The following is a 22,982-nucleotide window of genomic DNA, read 5'->3' on the forward strand; positions in this document are numbered from 1 at the left end:
GAGAGAGCAGAGGAGTGAGAGTGTCAGGAGCTGTTTTCAAGACAGAGAGTGAATGTTTAGGAGAACATGGCAGGGGAAAATCTGGATTTCCTTTGCTAGTTGGGAATATTGTGCTGACAGTCAGATCTGAACACTTTTATGTGCAGTTGAGAAATAGAATTGATGTGCAGGGAGCTCAGTGTAAGCTGGTGTGTGAGGAGAAGCTGCAGTGACAGTGAGTGCCCAGTGCCTCCTGCTGTGACACCCTGGCATTCCAACAGGATCCCTTCTTCCAAAACAGAGAGCTCAGGAGGAAAGGGCCATCTTGATTGTGAACATTTTGGCTTTAGTCAAACATTTAGTCTGTAAAAGTTGATTCCATTATTTTTTCTGGCATTATATAGTTTTTCATTTTGATTTCACTCCCAGCATCCAAATCTGCCAGCTGGTCACTGCTCGTGCCATTATCCACAACCCAGGAATAACAGACTTGTAAATTTCATGGAATTATGTAAGAAATGTCTGGATGCAGTGAGCACGGGGCCTCAAACATGTATATGATTTGTCAACAATCAAGTATTATATTAGATTTTATGAGACTTCATTAAAGGAGCTGTTGTGGGCATACTGTAGAACATCAGAAGAGACTTCTCCAATAAACACAGAACTTCAAGCTTTGGAATGTAATAAATTTTAAGAGACTTCCTTCCTTTCATTATTTACTTTTACTTCACTTTTATAACAGTAGAGAGTTGTGTTTTATTAGTTCAAATTTCTTGATTCAGTTTTCCACAGGTCTGTTTAAGAGCTCCATTTTATCTTGGAGGATGTTGAGAGCAGAGCAGAGGAAGTGCTGCCAGCAAATTCAATTAACTGGCAGGGCTCACCAGTAGCATATATGGGGTATTTTTTTTTTTTCACAACTGCTATATAAATACAGCTGGGATTAATATTTTTCACAACAAAGCTTTAAGTTGAGTCGTGTTGCGTTGTGTAATTAATGTTTGGGCTGGGGTTTGTGTGGGATTTAGCTCTGGTGCACTGTTGCAGTTACCTGGATGAAGCAGTTCCTCCTCCAGGTCTCTCCCTTCACACGGTTCCAGAGTTGGCTTTGACCACTAGAGAGCAGCTGCTCTGCTGTGCAAGAATTGAATTTCTGTCAGTTCTTTCATGCATCATGTGTTTGGAACTGTAAGTGGATCAAGTTGTTCATCTCAGCAGGGAGATGCTAAAGCCAATCCATTATACTTTTTTTTTTCTTTCTTTCTTTTTTTTTTTTTTTTTTTTTTTTTTTTTTTTTTTTTTTTTTCCCTTTTTGCTTCCCTGGGAGATTTTGGGAGTGTGTCTCCCCACTTGTCTTAGTCTAAGTAGATGCATTTCTGATCTGAGAAACTAAAAATGTCTTCAAGAGTTTCCTGATCATAAATGCCTGTTATGTCAAACTACTCTGCCAGTTTTGCTACTTAATGTGAGCGGTGAGCAATTAATGCACTGCTGAATAGACAAAATTTACTTTGCTAAATTAAATCTATCTATATTCATCAGTGAGCAAAAACATCTTCTCTGTGGTGCATTCACCATCAGGTAATTAATCCAGTGGAAAATTTCTAAAAGCTGTTTTCCTTCTCTCCTTGAACCGCTTTTTAAATCAAGTGAATGAAGTCTTATGATTATTTTAGAGCCTTGGGTAGTGAGTTGTTCTTGAGTTTCATGATAGTGATGTTGCTACCTAAACTGGTTCTTGGAAATCAAGAATAGACTGTTCTTTATTCTTTAATTCTTAGGATCCAAACAAATACAGGACCCAGTGAAAGGTCTTTCCGGTTAGAATTTGTGTCAGAGGAGCTGGACAGAATTGAGGCAGTTCCAGCAGAGTCAGCTCAAGTTGTTCCTTTGCCCCAGTTTACCTCAGCAGTACCTGCTGGCTGTCAGACTTCTGAAGTGGTCAGGTCATGTCCCTGAAAATCAAGATTTGTACTACTGTGCTACTGATTAACTATTTGAAATGTGAAAACCTGCCCCTTCTTCACCTTCTGCTTCTGATGTATTGCTGGAAATCTGGCAGCATGAGAGCACCCTGGGAAGTAACTTTCCTTTTAAAATAATCAATATTAAAAAAAGCGATTTATTAAGGACTGTGATTACAATAAGTGCATCTGCTGCTGACAAGTCTCCTACACCACCGTCTGTGTTGCAACGAATAGCAAAGAGGGGGTAGTAATCTTTTTTTTTTTTTTAATGCAACCCGTATGGATTTTTCATGTATTTCCAAATAAGTGTCATCTTCTAGTCATAGTTGTAGTCAGAGCCCCACGTTACAAGGAATGAAGTATAAGCTTGCTCCGTCAGCTCGTGGCCGTTGCTAAATGAAGGCCTGGGGGTGGCTGGGGCCTCTGCGTGTCCCGGGCTCAGCTGTGGGGCTCCTGCTGCCCCGTCCAGCGAGCCAGCACGGCGAGGAAGCCAGGGCTGCTGGTTTTCACACAGGCAATGGGCTGCTTCCAGGGCAGCCAGGAGTGCCAAACTGCAGCTCTCTAGCCAAACCATTTTCCTGAAGGTGAATCCATTTTTGTTGCTTATGCCGTGTAGTAGAATGTTTCTTGCTTTATTCATGTTGACAACTGAAAAGTCTTGGACCTAATTAAAAGAATTTCCACTAGCACCTTTACTGAACCATTTCATTCTGCTGCATTGCACAGATTGCATTCTGAAACATGGTGAGAGTTGAAATTGGACCTTTAAACTTCAACTGCCAGAAGTATAAAAATTTTCTTTAAAAACACTCTCAGGGTAGACTGCATGTATATGTGTCTGTTTGGCTAGAAATAATCCTCATTTTCAGTGGTCACAATTTGAGGTTTTTTTAAAGTATCACTGTCTCTGTAGGCAGGAAACCAGCCTAATGCTGTTTGTATAGTGTACCTTGTATTACATACTAGTTTTTTCCAAAGAGTACACATGAGGGTGTTTTGGGGTGGATTTTTTTGCTACTTGTGAGAATATTTAAATATGTTGTTGTTGTTAACATTTTTTTGGTTAAAATATTGACATGCCTACTGCAGTAATCCCACATATATAAAAAATGGACATCCTACAGTGTTTGAAGAAGTAGAAAAACACCAGTCAATATTGTGCTTCTGTCCCAACCAGGGGAGCTGAAGCACACAAAGGCTGTGACCAGCCCTCTGAACTCTTGGTTTGTTTAAAACAAAGCATAGAGCTTTTTCCTTCTCTACAGATGGAAGGTTCTGTATCTTCACATGAGTGTTTACAGAAAACCCGTTGTAACAATGTTGGAGGTGGATTTGAAAGCTTCTCAGAGCTCTGGATATTTTATTATACTTTTAAGAACTACCTTTAAATAGCTTTTATAAGTTAATATAGAAAATAAAAGCATATTTCAACATTACAAGTCTAGACCCCTTCAAACATGAAGTATGCTGTTTGGGTTTGAAAATCTGGTGAAGCTTTTATATTTAGAGGATTACAGAACTCCTTGAGGAACGTTATTTCACTGAATAGGAGTGAGCTTATTTTACGGGCTTCAGGCTAAATCTGGTATCATGTGTTATGTTAATATGGGTTTGTGGGCTCATTAATGCGTGGATCATTGGCATAAGCATTCAGATTTATAAACAGTGCTGGACACGCTCTTGGTTATTTCTGTTACGCTAAATAATGAAACGCCTTTTACAGCAGAATCTGCAGAAGATTTAAAAGGAAGTGGCTTTGCAACTGTTTTAGTAAACACAAGTGCAAAAGATAACTAAAAGAATAGCGAGTAGTGCCCAGCATGGATTCTATATTTAACACCTCTGGAGCACGACAAGGAGTCCTGGTGCCCTCCCCAAAGCCTAGGCTGCTGCAGGAGGAAGTTAAGTCAGGGATGTGCTGCGGGAGGGATGAACTGAGGCACTTCGTTCAGGAAAATCAGCCTGCTCTGGGCGACTGAGGCAGGCTGGTGGCAACGCCCCAAGGCTGAGAAGATTCGACTCATCTGCTAGGATTTTGGAGATACGGATGAGGCCGCAGCAAGCCTTCGTCGGGAGCTGGAGGATGGGAAGAAGGTCTTGAAAGTTGATTTGAATATTTGAACTATCAGCTTATATTTTATAAGGTGTAATTCATACTCTCCAAAAACAGTTAGTTATGGTCGCTACTAGAGGATCTGCTCACTCTGTCAATAATATTCCTACAGCATTTCTTGCATAGTGTGAATGGAGTACACAGAGCTACCCCATGGAGATTTTCAGTATGGCATTTGGAAAAGGAAGGTTTGCTAGTTACTGGCTCTTTCTGTTAAATTCATCATATGGATATTTATGGAGTCAGTCATGTTCTCCTGCAAATCGGGTTAACTAGGGATTTCCTGCCGTTCTGCTTTCCCCCTGAAATGGTGGCTCCTGCCTGTTTTCTGTGTCAGGTATCTCACTAAACTCGGGCTTTGCGCGTGGCACGGCCTCAGCCTCTAAAAGCACCACCTGAATTCCTTTCAAGAACCAGTGCCCCGGGAATTTGGGTTTGTCTTGCTCTGCGTTGTGTGAGGTCTGTGTCAGAACCTCAGCGTGTCCCGGTTCTGTCTGCGGCGCCAAAGGCCGCGAGGGGCCGTGAGGGAATCGTGAGGGGCGGCCGGGGCAGGACACAGCGGATCCCGGGCACGGCCGAGCCCTCGGCAAACAACTCCAAAAATGTGTAAGAACCGGCCAAAAACCCCACATCACAGCGAGGAAAAGTGTGAGGAGTAACAAACGGCGGGAGGAGCTGTCGGGACTGACATCAGAGGAGGAGAGGCGGGGCTGGGGCGGGAGTTGGGCCGGTAAAAGGCGGCGGCAGGGGAAGGTGTTTAAGTTTCTGTCTTTGTTTCTCACTCTCTGACTGTGTTTTAACTGCCAATACATTAAATGAATTTTCCGCACTGGAGCCTGTGGCTCATGGGTACACATCTCCGTGAGCCCTCGAGCCTGGTGTGCGTGTTTGCCCCGAGTGCTGCCGAGGGGCAGCGGGAGGGCGGCTGGGCCGCGCTCCGGGAGCCTGCTGAGGGTACCCGCACAGCCCGAAACACGGCCCTCGCGGGGTCATGGCTCGTTCAGGCTCCGAAATGCGAGGGAATAGAACTTTATAAAACCCTTCTATTTGTGGCGAATAGATTTTTCAGACCTTCAGGATTTGTTCCTAGCCTTGGTGGTGATGGATGGCCTGGCTGTGTGGAGCAGTTTCTCTTACTAATCTGATGTTTGAATTAATTTAGCTGCAATTGTTTCATGGATTCTAATCAAGAGTGACACAGTTTAATGGACTACCTTTAGAAGAGTACTCAACAGCGTGTTAACAGTGGATGTTAAGTAGGAGGGAAGGTTCAGTGAAGCTTTTAGTATCCTATTGGTTTCTGAATAGAATCCAAACATATCTTAGAGAAGCAAAACAGCTTGAAAAGTAATGCTCTTAGAACTGAAAAATTCATCTCTGAATTCACAATGACCTTTTGTCATAACTGCTGCTGTGGTTAGCACATTTTTCATTTAGCTGTGCCCCAATGTGTTGCGCTTTGTGATATGAGAGTGATCTAGACCTGCTGTGTGATTTCAGGTTTCTGCACTGAAGAACAGATTGAAGAAAGTCTCTACAACCACTGGAGATGGTGTTGCAAGAGCGTTTCTAAAAGCACAAGCAGCTTTCTTTGGGAGCTACAGAAACGCCCTGAAAATTGAACCTGTAAGTAGGCAATTAGTTGGCATAAAATGTAAATGTGCAGCTGTGATGGAGAAAAAACCTAACAATTCAAAGTGTAGTATAACCTACTCTTCCTAAGGTCAGCATGGTGGCTCTTTGGCTGACTAGTACTGAAAACAGTGTTCAAGTCTCCAAAATGAAAGAGGTGCAACAAGCGTGATCCATCACACAGGGAAAAACCTTCACATGGAAATGTATGTTGGTTGGTTTTGAAGGCAGTAGAATTAGAGGAGAGATGGCAAGAAAGAATAAATTAATGATCATAGAGGTTAGTGCAGAGCTGACCGTTCCCTTCTCTGCAAAACCGGTTTCTTCATTGTGTTTTTGTGTTAAAAGGTGATGTATTTGGCATTCTCCTGCTCTTTGAAGATTAATGAAAAGATCTGGCCTGCAGACATGTGATAAATTTAATTTTAACCATGATATTAAATGGTTACATGGCCAAAAGTTGGACTATGGGTATAGTGTTTCTTGAGGATTTCAGTAGCTAAAGCCTCTCCAGTACTATCATTTGTCTTGTTATTTTTAAAGCCAGGAGGAAAACATAGCTCAGCCTGACTTCTAAACCCAGTTATTGCCATCAAATAAGTATAATTTCAACAGTTCATCTTCAGGTTTTAAAAATTACTTTTCAAGTCAGCACAAGTCCTTCCACATCTTACTGGGGGAATCCGTGTGTGTGTAAAAAATAAATTGTATTGACTTGTGTGTGTATGTCTGAGTGTAAGAACTGGGCTTTTAAAGCATCTCAGGTGAAATCGTGGAGGTATTTAAAATGGGGGCCATACAAATGACAAAGATGGAAGCAGCGAGGCGCTCTGGCTGTGAGCCTCCTTTATCCCTGCTGGGGAGACACTGACTCCCCTCCATCCCTGCAGCCTTCCTTGTTCTCCAGTGCTCCTCCCTGTAGTTGCCAGGCAACTCTGGGAATATTGGTGTATGCTTTGCCTGGATGTGTGTGTGAGATTAACTAGTTAAGGGATTTATGAAGGAAAATAAAAATTTAAATTGCTGTTCTGGAAATACCATCTGGTATTTTGAAGGCTGAATGTTAAAGATGAACATTTGAAATGAGTTGACAGTGGCACGCCCCTAGAAAGTGCAACTTTGAGGGACAGCTAACCTGAGGAAGTTACAGAAATGGTTTAGTTTGCTTCTCATTCCATCAAAGAAAACTTGTAAATATAGCTACACAAATATGTCTTAAAATTCACTTTAATAATCAGAAGGTGGAAAAATTCAGGGCTTTCTTTCCTAAGGCTTTTTGTAAATCAGCAGTTTGATTTGTGATTATACCTTTCAGTGTTAAGATTTAGATAAAGCAAATCTGCAGGTGTTTCATGTTCATGTATCACCTTCACATGGAGTAAGTACAGGGCATAAGCAATACCAAACATGAGATGGTTCTGTGCATTTCATGTACTCTAACTCCAGAAACCTGACTGTTCTTTTAAAATCATCGATAATTAGAAAATACATTCCAAGAAGTACATACAGAATACATTTTCCTCTTTTCTGTCTCATAAGACAATTTAATTTCATAGGCTATCTCATTGGTATGAGCTGACTTTCCGGGATAAATGGTGTGAATCCATTTTTCATTATTCTGTGTAGGCCCAGAATGTGTCACCGAGCAGGCTCTACATTCACATTATTATACTTCAGCATAGTAAGATCTCTTATTTTGTTCAGAGGCTTTTACTTTAGAGATGCAAGGTTGTGTAATGCACATATAAACAGAACACTGGCAATGAGTTTCTGTTGCCATGAACTTTCTGAGGCCTTTGGTAAGTAGAAATTGCATGAAAAAACATATCCAGGTATACAGTTGGCAAGCATAATAATATTTACTTGACAAAATAACTGCTGCAGTGCTGTTTCCTACGGTGTTTCCCGTAGCTGCACTGAGGCAGTTTTAAATGCAGAGGAGTATCTGCTGGGTGTGATGTACTTACAGCCCCGCCAAGCTCTGTTGCTATTACGTCCAGTCAAACCCAGCAGTAGCTGGGTGTTCACTGGGCTGTACTGAGGCAGATTATCCTGATGCATATGGCTTAAATGTCTACCAGTGACACCAGTGTGAGCATTTTGTTCACTTGAATGACCTTTTTCAAATGCCCAATTTTTTTGTTGTTTGCAGAGGGAATGGTTTTACCTCTTCTAAGTATTTAATTCACACAAGTAGGTGATCTTCAGCAGAACAGTCTGTGTGAATACGAGGTGTGTGTAAAGGTGCTTGGTAGGACTGAGCAGTTGGGGGATGTTGGGAAGCAAGGCTCAGATTTTCGGGATGGGAGCCGTGGCCGTGCACTTTCTTCTGCTGACACCTAGCGGCTCCAGGCATTCTAGTCGGGCTCTCCCAGTGTTTGTGAAGAACAACCCCTCCCACCTGTGGGTCGAGGTAAGCTCCGGGTGGGCTGGCCCAGAGCAGTGGGGTGTGAGCGTGACCCAGCAGGATGTGGGGGCTGCGGGGCGGTGCTGCTGCTGCAGCCTCAGCCCTGTGGGGTTTGTCCCCATCTGGCGTGGGAGCTGCACTCCAGGCTCTGCTGGGACGTGCAGTCGTCCCAAATGGCAAGAGTGTGTTTTGCCTGTTCTCTGGCACTGCAGCGATTCTGACAGGGCTGGTACTTGTAGGAAACCACTGGATTACCTCCTGTTACTGTGTTGTAAATACTCCTCCATGAGGTACACCTTTCACATGGAACTGGGACCATGACTACTGATACCTCCTTGCATGCAGTGGGAGCTACTGAGGATAAGTGAATCTCTGCAGTGAAGCATCAATTAATTCTCTTGTCTTCTTATTTAATTATTCAGTCTTATTCAGGTTTATTTGCCTGAGCAACCATTAGTTGTGAACTGGATAATTTCTGGTTATTTGCATTGTTCTGAATTGATTTGGGTTAAATTTAACCTTAATATTCCTTGGATACATCCACTGAAGAGTAAGCAGGAAATCTGAGGCGGACTCTATGTGCTTTTCTATTTCCATGCTTTTCGTGTGCTTCCATTGCTGAAGTTACTTTCTAATTTGTCAACTGCTGATCTTAATATGAGACTACTTATTGAAACTCACAGATGTTTTGTATACTCCAGTTTTCACACTGCATTAGCTGAACTACACTGGTGGAGGAATATGCACATTGCTGCCTAAGTTCTGTTGTCCTGTCAAAGCCTGTTGATTTATATTTGAATTAAATAGAGAAGACAATGTACTACCCATTTTCATAACTGTAACTTTGATACAAATTTTCTCATAATGCAATGCAATTTGAGCAATGGTGGGAGAAGAAACCATTATTTATTGGAGGAATTAAGTTTTTTTTTTTTCAACATAACATTCAATTCAACTTCAGCAGATAATTAAAGCATTAATTATTTTACAGGAATCTGTGGAACAGACACAAATAAATGCCTTCAACAGTTCCAGATTCATGAAATCAGAGTCAGAAAAGTATATGATATTTGATGAAGAGTAAAAAAGCAAATGCCAGATGAGTCAAAAAGGAAATTTTGTTGGAATGTGTGTGCAGTAATATAAAGCAAGTGCATGCTACGTACTGGTGCATAATTCATTTTGCAAAGGCTTTGTAGCATTCAGTGCTTTATCTACTGTGAAGTATGATTGTTGCCATGGTGAATTATTTTTTTAAGTTATTCAGTGGAAGAGTAAATAGTCATTTCCAACTCCCAGTAATTGCCACATCCCAGTTCCTTCCTCTCCATGGCCATCTTCTGCCTAGCTTCTTTTCCTTGCATGTATATTTTAAAGGCACACACTGCATGCAGAGTAAATACTTCCCTGTCACCAGAGCTGTCTCCACAGTTCAGAGCTTTAGGAGTGTTTGTCCATCTGTAGAAAATATGAAGAAGGATGATCCCTAATGCTTGTATAACTTGTGCACAGACCTGTTAAAATGAACCCCAAGCTGTAGGGGAAAGTGAGCAGAAGCTGGTTAAATAGAACTTTTTGTTTTACTTGCAGTTTTGTTGTGTTCTGTTTGAAGTCAATGCTGATGTATAGCATCAGGAATTTTCTCCCACCCGTCTTTACTCTTTTCCTGTTCAAGTGCTTGAGCTCTCAAATCCATCCCTGTTGAGACAGTCTAGGAATGCCTCAATGACAGTAATTTCTAAATGTCATCCTAGTGACTTTACTGACAGGTGAGAGTAGACAACGAGAATGGTACTGACAGTGTGTAAAATCTGATTTTTTTAATGATAAAAATGGACATAAATTGAGTTTCTGTATATCCTGGAACTCAAATTTAAGGCTTTTTTCTTCCTACTCTGAAGATTCTGTGTTTTGTGACATTTTAAAGACCCAAGGTTTCAGCAGCTTCCCCTAGAAGCCACCTGTAACTATTGCTGTGTTGTACCATCTATGAGAAGTGCTGAATTCACAGTCATTGACTGGAAAAGATTTAGTGGGGAAACACAGTTTTGTTTGTTTTCTGTGTAATGTTTGTTTTCATTTCAATTCTGTTGCTGTTTCCTCTCTGAGCCTTACTGTTGCTATAGACAAATTTCTGCTTTTGCTGTTTTAAACCTTAAAAATGGCTCTTTTTCTAACAAACAGTTACTGTTCTTCAGAATGGCATTTATTATTCTACATCTAAGTCTGTTGAGATATACATATGTTAATGAACCTGAAAAGACATTTTCTTTAATCTCTTCCAGCAGTCTGGTATGTAGTAAATAGAATTGTTTTGTAATTTCCAAACTGTTGTAAGATCCTGTGTTATCTAATTCCGTATGCCACGCTAAAGGGAGGGGGAAGCCAGGATTCTGAGGGGAAGGTAATACAAAGTAATATTTGAGAAAGTTAACATGACCCTCTGCTGATTGTGGTGTTTCTGCCCAGAAAGGTGCACACAAACTTCCCTGTCCATCATACATGTTAAAGTAAAACTCCAGCAAAACTCAAATCAAAGCAAAAATAGCAAAAAAAATCCATCGTGGGAATGGTTTTGGGTGTAGGAACTTTGCCCAAAGGGATGGGGTGCTCTGCATCTCGCTGTGCAATAACAGCAGAAATGTGAATTTCCTTCGAGTGTGGTGCTAGAATGCTGATGTGCATAGGTCTGCTTTGAGATTATTAACATTTACCTGCTTCATGCTGACGTTTAGGGCTTTGTGGTCACGTCGTTTGTGGAACCTCTGAGCAATTGAGAACTATCTTTGGCTGTGTTGTGTGAGTAACTTTGCAGCCCCCATACAAGTTGCGTGTTCAGCCGTCAGCCTGGATCAGGTCACTCTGCGTCTTCTGTGGTGGTGCTGCAGAAATAAAAGGAGCTTTGTTCCAAAGCCTCTCAATCTCCCTGTTACAGGGCAGGCTGTGCAGGGAGCAGCACTCTGTGCTCTGTCAGCTTTGCTGTGCGAGGATTTGGGTATTCACTTACTTGGCTGTGCCTCTCACACCTGATTCTGGGGTTTGTGCTATTTGATGCACTTGTTCTTGCTTCTTCTCAATTTGTTTCAAGCCTTTGGTTGTTTGTTTTGGGCTGGCTCTTGCCTGTGTTTTCACTGCGTTGTCTCCTGATACTTCAGTTCTAATTGTGAGTGCACAGCCTCGTGCAAATGCCTCCATGCAGGAGAACTTGGAGATATTTCCTGAACTAATAAAGCGCAGGGGACTTGGAGGGAAACAAGGAGGCACATAAACAAACACCAAGCAGAAAATAACATCACCCTTGAATTCAGCTTCTGTGTGAGGCACTCAGTGACTGTGTGTTTTTTCAAATGAGCTGTTGTATCTGGTATTAGGAAAAAAAACCACCAACACACACAAACCCATGAAATACCCCACCCCAAGGACCTTTTAGGCAGGTGTCAAGAAGTGAACATACTCAGTAGTGTGAGCAGCTGTACAACTGAAGAGAAAGTATCGCTTCCGTTGACAGAGATGGTGGAAGAGATTTTGGGATTTGGATTTGTAAAGTGGCCTTCAGTGGCAGATAAAGTTGATGAAATTATGATAAAAATTAAAAGATTGACTCGGGCTAGAAACAGAACAGAGAAGCCATGCTGCTCTGGGCTTTCACGGTGTATGTTGTGTATGAATGGGAGTGTACAGTTTGTACTGGTGTGGTACCAGCGGAGGCAGGGAAAGGCAGTAAATCCCAGTTAGTTGTAGGGATTTGCATAGCTGGGTGATAGAGCTCGTACACTGACACCTGGAATGCAGTGGGGCTAGAGGCAGAAGGAGCCCTCTGCTCATGAGCCAGGACTGACAGTGGAGTGTGGGAGATCCTGGCACTGCCCTGGGGCTCAAGGAACCCCATGTGTGCGCTGGGAAACTCAGAGGGGACCAAGGCCCCTTGCTGGCTCTTGCATGGCATCAGAGAGCTGGGCAACTGCTCTTCACGTGGAGCGTTGATTTGCTATGGGAAGGCATTAGTGACTGACAAATTCTGGCTCATGGCCAAAATGCTGTATAGGCAAAACTTAGTCTCACACTGAGGAGCACTTTTTTTCTTCCTTATTCTAATTTGGGGAACACAAAAATGTAAACTCTGCAGAGGGCTGATAAATACGCTGTTACTTAAAACACACAGTCTGGTAAAACATCAAATGAAAACATTCTGTCCTTTCTTATCTTTTTCTAATTTAATTCATTGTTTTCTGAGACTTTCATTCAGTGAGTAGCAGCTCTGGCAATGACAGATATTCTATTGTGACTGAAATATGTATTTTGTAAGTCATAACTTTGCTTGGTATTTAAATAAACTGTGTATGTACAGCGTGCAAGATTTATGCAGAGCACAGCTGGAGGTATTCTGCTCAGAATTCCTATGGTTTAAAATGTCTCTTTCAAGTTTGAAAATGTGTTGTGAAGTAGATACCATTATGATAATTGGAAGTTCAGCTTCTCTGTCTTGCTCTATTATTTTTTTGAATACAATTAACACATCACACACATTTCACCTGGTCTCTTCTCATTTACCTCTGACACTTCCTTGATATTTATTTAGACACATGTGGTGTCTCTGCTTTGAACTCAATAGCTGGTATATTCACTAGTTTTTTTTTTTTTTTAATAAACATTTTTCTCATTTAAAGATATACAATTAGTTTGCACTGTTAGAGAAAGGTATACATATTGATGTCAATTTAAATCTTTTACTTATTTGTTAGATGATCAGGACGTAAATTGTATAAAGATTGTAGAGAAAACTGTGATTACACTCAAATCAAAATACCTGCTGTGAAGTTGCAGAAGCAGCTCATTTATTATAGTTCTCATGAGAAAACAATACAGAGCAGATATGCACAAAGCTGTCTAGAGAAGAAATTAAAAATATGTATGAACAGTACATTGAATTTAGAATTGCTATTTTTTCTTTCAGGTAGCATAAAGGTGAAGCACATATCTCAATGTTTAGTTTGAAATAAGCTTTATTCTTCCAGAGTCAGTAGGAATGCTTGTGTTTCTGATGACAAAACAAAGACTAAGTTTTGGTTTTAAAATATAATCAAATTCTTAAACTACATACTGTTGGCATAGTTTTTAACTGAAATAATGTATGTGGTGTGCTGTGTTATGTGATATGTATAAAACTGTCAGCAACATAACGCCAGTGGCCTCCAGAAGACAATTACAAATTATATCAGGTTTATAATTTTGAAGGGAAAAAAAAAAGGGATATGACTCATCACAATTCAGTGGTCCAGGAGAAAATAATATGAAAATATCATTAGATGCATTTCATTTGTGGAAATTAGGCCTGGAGTTTTCTTTATTATTTCTTTTTTTTAATTTCATTTTGGTTTTAGGAACACTTCTAATGCTTGGAGTTTTAATAAGGAATAAGCTTGTTCCTCAAGCCTAAGCTTGTTCCTCACAATAGCACAGGAAATTTCTCTGGATTATTTAAAAAATTTTGGCTGCACTTTGGAGTGAACTGGGGCTGTGATTTTGCAGAGTTCCTGTTCACTGTCCCTTTCTTTGATAGCTGTTTCCGTAGCATTTTCAGTAACTGTATTTCTGGAGATGTCTGAGATTTGTAAATTAGTTTACTATAGGAAAAAGGTATCATCTACCAGCTAAGAATTCATTTGCTTTGTCTTAAAATTGAAGTGATCAACCAAGCTTTTCAGGTCCAAGGCTTCTGTATGAAAGTTTACAAGATCCTCCCCAGGGGGAGTTTTTTGTTGGCTTGGTCAGGGCAGTCAGGGGCCTGGCTCAGGCCTCGCTGTGCAGCTGCCTCTGCTGGGAGGCCGGGGTGCAGAACCCACCAGAGCAGGCGTTTGCACAGGAGATCCAGATCCAGGAGTGCTAAAGGAAATCAGGGGCTTCTTTCAAGGTACCTTGCTCTTGGACTTCCAGTTTTCAAAATGCACATTGAAAATTATCTCTATAAAACACTCCTTGGAAGAGTGTGTATATTTTTTTTTAATTTTTTTTATTTTTATGAAATCATTCTGTAGTAAAATATTTCAAGTCCTGGCTAAGCTGTAAAGCTTAGGGCTGATAAACAAAGCATCTGAAGCCAAATGGCCCCTTAGCTAACCCCAATTAAAATAAAGATTTCATTGCGCTCTGTCCTGACAGAGAGGGAACATATTGTTGCCTTTAAGGGAGTTTGGTTTAGTTAATGAAAGAATTTATTTCATTTTTTCAAATACAGAACCTAATTAAATAAGTTTCAACTTGACTTGTAGTTGAGGACATTTTAACTCCTTAAAGGTCTTGTGTCCAAGTATAGCTGTCTTTTGAATAATTTCTGATTCAGTATTTAGTGATTTATATAATAAGAAATTTTATAGTAGAGCTCACGTAACTGTTTGCCTGTTAAATGTATATCATAAATATATGTTGTTGATTCCAAAAGTGTTAAAGTTGTTATCGACATTACATTATTTTGATGTATTACATTAATTTGGCATCAAGTGTTACTCTGAGCTAGCAACTAATGCAGGATTCTTAGAAATACTGTGGAAATGAAGGTGCCAAGAGTTTGCTTTGAGTGCCTTTTAAAAGCTGTAGATTATATATGTACTTTGCTTACTCCTGGTGCTCAGTGAAAAGAAAAATATAGCAAAGAATTATGTAGGTGAAGCTCTCCAAGCAGTAGTTAAAGTCTGTATGTCCAGAACATTTTTTCTTAAAGAGGATTAATGGTGAAAATGAAAGCAATTTGTGAGGATTATATGTGTGATTAGTTTGCCTTTCCTTAGGATTTGTCGGTACTTGTATGGATAAAACTCATCCCCCCATTTGGCAACCAATGATTTATTACATATTCTCAACATAGTCTCAAGAATATACAAAAAATAAAGAACACTTCTATCTAAGGATGCTTTCTTATTACACATGAGAATATTTTACTTGAAAGCAGTCAAGAATGGGAATGCTGATGCTTACCTAAATTTCTTGCCTGACACTGGAGGAGTGTTGAATGGTTGCTGTGTGTCTGGCAGTAAAACCAGAGGAGGTCCAGGCTGTGCTGTAGGACAGGGATGGTGCTGCTTTGCTCTGCTGTTTAAACTTGGTCACAGGAGTACCTGGAATTAACAGCACCTAACCAGCATTTACACAAAGGGAGGGGGCTTCTGAATTATTTGTTACTGAAACTGAGGCCAACCGAGGGAGTTCATGCTTAAAGGAACATTTTTAGTTGGAACAAGTATGTCAATATTTTCCCCAAATGTATCTATCAAACTCTAAATACGTTTTGTTCTGGAGCAGTGGCCCCCACTGCGCAGGGAGGACTGCTTGATTTAAGGACATCCATATGTGCCCTTCATTTGGGGATTTTAAGCTAACGTTGGAGTGTGTGTTCTCTTCCAAATGTCACTCAATCACATGCCCTCCTTCACATGTTCAATGAATTGCAGTTCAGCTCTCTTACAGAGAGTTTTCAGGATGAGCAGTGAAGCTGTCTCCAGTAAAGGACGATTGATTTCCCTGAGTCAGGGTCATTCCTAAAGCTCTTGACAGTTTCTACTTCAGGTCTGTGTGATTGTTGCCTTCAACTATGGAGGTAAATGATACGCAAAGAATTCCTGCCTCTGAGAGGAAATTAATAGTTTTATTTATGGATAAGTAACAAAATATTAAATTGTTTAGAAGGGGCTTGCAGGGGCTTTTTAGTTGAAAAAGAGTGTTCTTTGGTGTGGGTGTGAACATGAATGAAATTAAGGGTTGGGTGGTACTGGGATCCTAAAAATCTCTGATGTAACATATGTTACAGATCCTGAGGTGGCTGAAATGCAGTGCTGTTCTTTTCTCTTCTGTGAATTTCTGTAGATCATTCTAATTATGTTGTGTTTCAGAAATCTCAATAGTTGCCAAATGTAACCAAAAATAAAGCATCACATCCAGCCAGAGTTCCAGATATCCTCACTCTGCCCTAAAGCCATGTTTCCAACCATTATCTTGTCATAGCTTATTGGGCTCAATTTTAATTAAATGTTAATAGCAATTTTGCAGTCAGAACTGACATGAAAGTTTTCCAAAGATTATTATACCCACAGGATATCTTTTATTATGTGTTTTTCTTAGTTTTTTTTTTGTTTTTTTTTTTTTTTTTTTCCAAGCCCTGTTCTTTGGGAAAGTCTTTGGTGATGGAGAACTTGAAACAGAAAATGGTGCAGTGTCTTGACTAACAAGCATCAGTTTACACAGGCTTATCAACTAAATTTTGTATTCTTCAAGAACATCAAACTTACATGTTTGATAAGAATCTTGGGCTTTATTTGATTTTTCTTAGTGTGGTGTATACACTGAGTGTTCTACATTTAGGTTTCAACATACAGATGCCGAGTCTTTAAATACAAAAAGGGCTTTTGCAATGCTGCAACCTGTAGTTCTTGTGTCTCTGCCTTTAAGGATGTTGTGTTCACAAATGGTAGGCACAGCTTATACAGTTGGATGTTGGATCACTGGTTCTTACTGCTGTATAGGAAGCCCTGTAGTATTAATTGGTTGTCAAATCCCTAAGAAATAACAGATTAATGTGCTTGATCACAATGCCCTGTTTAGAAGCTGCAGTTTGCCCCCGTCCCCAGCCTTTCTGTAACACAATTACAGATGTGCATCCAGGACATTTAGTGGATTGTGTTTCATTAATACAATTTGAGCAGACAATACCAAGTTGCTGTCGGGCTGTGCTGACAGCTAATTACTGAAATGAAGGGTGTGCATGGCTAAGGAACAGTGGAGCATGTCTCAGGAATTGGAAAGCAGCACAGAAATAGTGCCACATCTTGGAATCACTCCTCTGGACAGTTTGCTGTCTCTGCAGACCAGCTTTGTCACATATCTGATCATGGTGGGGAGTTAGACTTCAGGGAAACAAAGGTTGTTACTGTTGATGAAAATGCAATGTAGTTCTGGTTTGCCCTTCCCTCTGGTTAATTCAGACACTTGTACATACTTACCCGACTGCTGACCACACTTACCTCTTGCTTACAGACATCACTGCACGTTTTCCCCATAGAATGTCCAGTCTGCTTATACGAATACCAGGGATACTGTCAACGCCAGTCGATTTTGTAGCATTATTTATAGGGAAAGCTCTCGCTGACAGTTTGAAGGAGGAAGATCAGGAGAGACTCCTCATTGTTTCTTCCAGTATAAGAAACCACAGGCAGTCAAGTGGGGTTTGTAACAGCAAAGGTTTAAAAGAAAGGAGGAGTGTTCTATGTAGGATAGGCAATAATCTTGCTAAGCACTTGGTCAAGTGATACTGAGGATGTATTGGTTTGGGGAAATTTGGAGAGATACTTTGGAGAAGCTTTGGTTCAGATTTGTTTGATATGCAAACACTACCTTCACCAAGTGCTTCTGGACCTGTCCAAAAACTCCTTGGCTGTTGTTCTAGAGCAGTGGAAGCTGAAGCACAAGGTGTTCACTACTGGGCAAGGGGCTTAGCTCAGGACATTTGTAAAAACCTCTATTGCCTAATGGACTTTGGTCTTTACAGTGTATCTGCAGATTTATTAAATATAATGGGATGCTGGCTACAAAGAAATTTTATCATCCAATTCATTCATCTGACATCTTGTATTGGAAAACAAGGTGCTAGTTATCGTTGGAGATATTTTTTCTGTTGATGCTCAGAGAACTCTTACATTATCAGTGTGGCTTATCCGTATCCTGATAGTAACAAGAGCCAGTGGCACTTCTGAGCAACTTATGTTATTTATTCTGTGCATCTCCAAGTCCACAGGCAACATGGACATAACAAATAATCTATTTCTTGTTGAAATGGAATTGAATCTTAAAAATTTTTGGTTAAAATATGCTGCTTAGTTGGAGAGAAAAGGTACAGTAGCAGATTGCCAGTAAAGGGTCTATTCTGCCTGATGAACTCAAAAATCATGTTGAGGCGCTGCAATAGTTTGCTATTTTTGCAATTCATTTTACGAAACAATTTCCAGATTGAGCTCTGCTTACATGTATTCTCTCTCCATGGAAATTATGTCCTTTTTCTCATTTCAAATTAGGTGAGTACAATGAAATCCTTATTTTACATATTTATTAACAAGACTTTCATCCCTGTGGTATTGTAACTGCCCTCAGTACTCTATGCAAAGAAATTACACAGAGAACTCATCTTCAGGAGATATACGTGGTCACTCTTTTTCAAGCATTACTGCTTGAAAAATTACAATTACAGTTGTGTTATTCTTATGTGTTGCTCTATCAGCCCTTATTTTGTGCCCTACCTTTCTGGAAGCTGTCGGTGGCATTGATTTTTTTTTTTTTTAATTCTGAAATAAATCACATTAAAGGCCTCATGCCAAGTCTGAATCTCATTAGATATTCATTGTTAGAAAACTGATGAGTGAAGAAATGATATCAACTGTGCTGTCTGGCACATAGAGGGTTAAGGGAATTTTTGGTCTCACCAAAAAGTATTTGGTCAGGTACTCAGGTGCTGGAAATTATCTTAGCAACATCAGTCACCTAGGAACATGATCATCTGCTGTTCTGGGGTAGAGATTACAGAGCTTAATGATTAGCTTCTATAAGCTGCAGCTGATGCCAGACTCTACCCCCTTTACACCTAATTAGCCTCATTAATGAGCTCTTCTGCTCTCCACAGAGAGGGCTTCCTCCTCAGAATAGGAGGTAAAAAATACTTCACCCAGGTAGATGTGCTGAAACCTTTAATTATTGCCCACACCTGCAAGGCGTTGTGTGTCTGACAGCAATATTGCTTACCCGAAACTGCTTATTTACAGTGACCACAGCACCAAGCATTAACTCTTTAGCACCAGCAGAACTGTTTTGAACCTTTGCCAGTATTTTTAGAGGGTGGAAAGATAGGCAGTTGCAAATTTAATGCTTAATCAAGTTGGATGTGATCTGGGAGGAGGGACTTTGTATGTGATGAAAATGGTTTTAAAAGTTTCTGTGTGTTTTGCTTAATGCTGAAAAATGAGCTGAAATTGCTGTTGCACGTCAAATCTAGCAGTAGCAGGACCAAGAGCACCGTTAGGCAAGTTCCGGTCTTTAAATGAGCAACTTCTGTGTTTGAAGCAATGTAATTTAGTACTGCTAAAATGGAAACATGGAAAAATACACTTGTAGTGATCAATGGAGCAGGCAGTAACTGGCTAATGAAGTGTTCAGGGTGATTCTGAGCCATAGCAGTTCCTGGTCAATATCTAGTGTGGACTTTGGGAAGTTTAGAGCACTGTGCATTACTGGTTATTAGCTGTGCTGCTGGGGCAGCTCTGTGAGGTTTGGCGTGTGCGTTTGGGTCCCAGCGTCGTCCCCATGTCCACAGCCGGAGCTGGCTGGTTCCTTAGGAGCTCTTTCCTCTGTAGCCAACATTCCTGAAGCTTCTGCAGGCAATGAGCATTCCCAGCAGCCATGGTGCAGGTTCTCTCTGGCACTGCCAAGAATTGCCATCGGGTTGCTTCTGTGGAGTGCTCTGCCTTGTGGAATATGAATATTGTGCTGCAGGATTCTCTGAGGCTGCAGGCAGCTGCCCTCACAAGCTGGGCATCTTTCTGAGGGAGTTTGAGGCAAGAAAAAATGTTTTCCTGGAAAATTCATCTTCTAAAATGTGTAGATGATGATGTGCCTCCTGCAAGGCATGGGCAGTGCCTGTGTGAATGAATGGGATTTCCAGGCAAAGTGATGAGTTTTCATTCATTTTAGTCAACTCTGTTTCCCTTGAAGATGCTCTTAGCAGGCTGCTGAGCTAATGTGAACAGAAGCCTTTGAGTTAAAAAAGGAATTTAGAGCAAAAACCATGCATTCACATAACTGAAAATTATTAACAGAAAATAGGGTCTCCAAGCTGTGAGGTCACTGCAATAAGAGACATCATTATTAACAATTCTTTTGCATGTGTAGGGGAACATTTGTTTTACTTTATTAATAATTAAAACCAGCATTAAACTTCTCCAGCCAAGATGAAATCATGCACTGTGTGAATCACAGAAATTCCTGTGCATTTTTTCAAGAATGCAGTTTTAACTGAATGCCAAAATAAAGCATCAAAATGAATGATTTTTAAAATATTTGCATCACGTTTTGTCAGTTGTTGCAGCTTCGCATCATCGTTACATAAATGGGATGCATGCACTGCATGTGGACTCCTCTGGTGGAAACGTTGGCATGTTCAGTTCCCTTTCCTTGGTGGAAGCCGGAGGTTCCAGGGCAGATGAGAAGGACTTGTACAAGCTCCAGCCGATCTCTGAGGGCGTGTGGGTGTGGAGGGGAGCAGAGCCCGGCAGTCCCTGCCCATCTGCTCCCTGTCAGAGCACGCAGCCGTGCTGCTGGCCCCGTGCCCCGGCCAGCCAGCTCCGGGCGCTCCCGCCTGGTCTCCACGACAACTCCGGGAGCCGCCGAACCGCTGCTCCCAGCCAGATGCTTCCCTGCACATGGGCTCTAATTAGATGGCGTTCTCCCCTCACAAAGGAGTTGGGAATTTTGCGTAGTTTCCATGTCAGAAATGTGTTGCGGTAGGATGGGAGTTGGGAGGAGCCGTGTGGCCCAACCGGACATGATTGCACTTGCTGCAGACTGCGGCGTGCGAGCCGTGGGTTTGCAGGAGTGCACGACGCTTCATGGACAGAGCAAAACGTGTGGGGAGAGCAGAGAAAGGAAAAGTCTGCTTCCTTTTTTGTCCTCACACTGGATGCAACTTCCTGTTTGTGAATGTACCAGGGTGGAACTGGGGGACTGAGGCAGGTTACAGATCTGGCACTAACTGCTTGGAAGACCCAGCATTCCCAGGCTCTCAGAGGCGAGGTTTCTTTTTTTTATTCTGGTTTCTTATTTCTTAAAGTATTTAAATAAGAACTACAAGCTGTGAGGTGTTGTACAGGAGAGCCTGGGAAAATGAAATCAAACATAACCTATAAAAATGATACTTTGTAATATGTCTGATCCTCAGCCTATTATGGGATGAAAGTGATAGAAGATCAGCAGCTTTGATGATTATACTGATGTGGTGTTTTCTGTGTCTTGCCTTCTCATGAGGTAAAATCTGTGCCTCTTTCTGACAATGGGTGAGAAAATGGTAAAAGGACAGTGAAAAGTTCTCATTTACTTTAAAAGGGAAATGCTTTCCTTTGCTCTCCTCCATCCCTGAGGAAAGGCATCTTGAGTGGTTATGTCCTGATGGCTCAGCTCTCTCCGTGGAGTGCCTTGGCAGACACAGAACAGACTGATGCTCTGGGACAAGCAGTGCAAATGCAAGTGGCTTTGGAATGGCAGGTTCCAGCTGTCCCCAGGAGTGGATGCTGTGGTGTCTCTAAGAGGACCAAAGTTACTGAGTTACAGTCTCACCTCTGTGATAAATAACAGTGAGTATACACGTGTGTGCATATATGTATTCATCACTGACCACTTAAGTTTCCTCAGGGACCTGTACGTGGCTCGGGCAGGAGGGAATGGAACCTTTTCCCAGTGCTCTAATCCAGAGCCCCTGGTAAGCTCTCTCAGGGGACAGGATCTGCTCTAAGATGAACCTTTTCTGGCTGTATTTTTCCGTGGCAGTAGCTGAGGCTTTGTCACCAAGTTACTGAGTGGCGTAAGACGAGGACAGATCCTCCCTCAGTGAGTTCTGCTGTAGCATTTCCTTTGCCAGTTACTCTGTGAAGGAGGGGGCACTGCAGGCCATGTTCTTACATCGTGTACGTCAGTGGATCTACCAGAGATCAGGTGTGTCTAACTCAGTGCAAAATTAAAGTTTCATTCCATTAGATCCATTTTATTTATAGAGTCAGGGGGTTTGTTACTTAGCTAAGAGAGTGGGATTTTATGACCTCTCTTTATGACTAAGGCTTCTCTCACGTTGCTTTAGTGAAGTTAAAAACAGTTTGTTCTCCTTCTGCATCTATATCAGCATCTAAATCTTATAGTAAAACACCTTGCTCTTCAAAATAGCTGTTTATTGAATGTGGTTTTGGGGATCTTGAGACAAAGAAGTCATTTACATTGTGCACAAAAACATATTTTCAACATATTTTTCTGGAAACCTCATTGATTTGGATGAGTTTGGACATTTTACATGTATCTAAGAAATCAAAGGAAGCAAAATATTCACAGTTGTGATCTTGAGGCATGTTGGTCATTTGTAAATCTCAGCCAATGATTTGTTATTTCTGCGGAGATTTTTTTTTTTCCTATTTTAACAAAATACTTTGTATTCTATTGAGTTTTAATAGGGGAAGCAAAAATAGCTCGTGGTTTATTCTGATAGGCAATACTTTGTGTAGATTGTTTTTCCCAGCACACTTTTATATTTTGTCATAGTATAAAATAACTCATTTAAAGAATTGCACTGCAATTTTTCTCCTCCTCTGTATTGTCACTAATATTCCACAATAGTTAAAATAGAAAAAGGCCTTTTCATTGCAGGGACCCTGAATTGGCAGCTGCTTTGCATGCCGAACGTCCCAGCTTCAATGGGAGCATTGCTCATGGAATGATTGCAGAACCAGGCCCTGAAATTACCTTGCCAGCTAATGATAAAATCGCATGCAGGCCACAGGGGTTTTTGTGGAATAAATATAAGAGTGGAACAATATCCAGTACACATTATACCAGTAATTTAAAGCATATTCAGGACAAAGAGAGAGTTCCCAGTGCAGGCAGCATCATAGAGATTTGCTGTATCTGATAAAGATTAGGTTTCTCAGCTCATAATACCATACTATTACTTTCCTTTTGTTAGTCTTTCAACACCTACACTCCTGCATTGACACAATATCAAGTAGGAAGAGGAAGAATAGCCTTGTATTTAAGGGACTGAGCAGGGATTAAAGAAATTTCGGTTCTTTTCCCTGGCTCTGCCAGAGACTTT

General features: G+C 41.0%; 1 protein-coding gene across 5 annotated transcripts in view; it reads left to right on the forward strand.

The window, feature by feature from the left end:
• Positions 1–22,982, forward strand: part of DENND1A (DENN domain containing 1A) — a 153,399-nt gene that overhangs the window by 91,822 nt on the left and 38,595 nt on the right. For all 5 annotated transcript variants that reach the window (XM_053996069.1, XM_053996070.1, XM_053996071.1 and 2 more), the window contains exon 13: positions 5,563–5,688. In XM_053996069.1, the coding sequence (XP_053852044.1) occupies positions 5,563–5,688 (126 nt within the window). The remainder of the gene's footprint in view (positions 1–5,562; positions 5,689–22,982) is intronic.

This window comes from Vidua macroura, chromosome 21, assembly GCF_024509145.1.
Source record: "Vidua macroura isolate BioBank_ID:100142 chromosome 21, ASM2450914v1, whole genome shotgun sequence".
In the NCBI taxonomy this organism is placed as follows: Eukaryota; Metazoa; Chordata; class Aves; order Passeriformes; family Viduidae; genus Vidua; species Vidua macroura.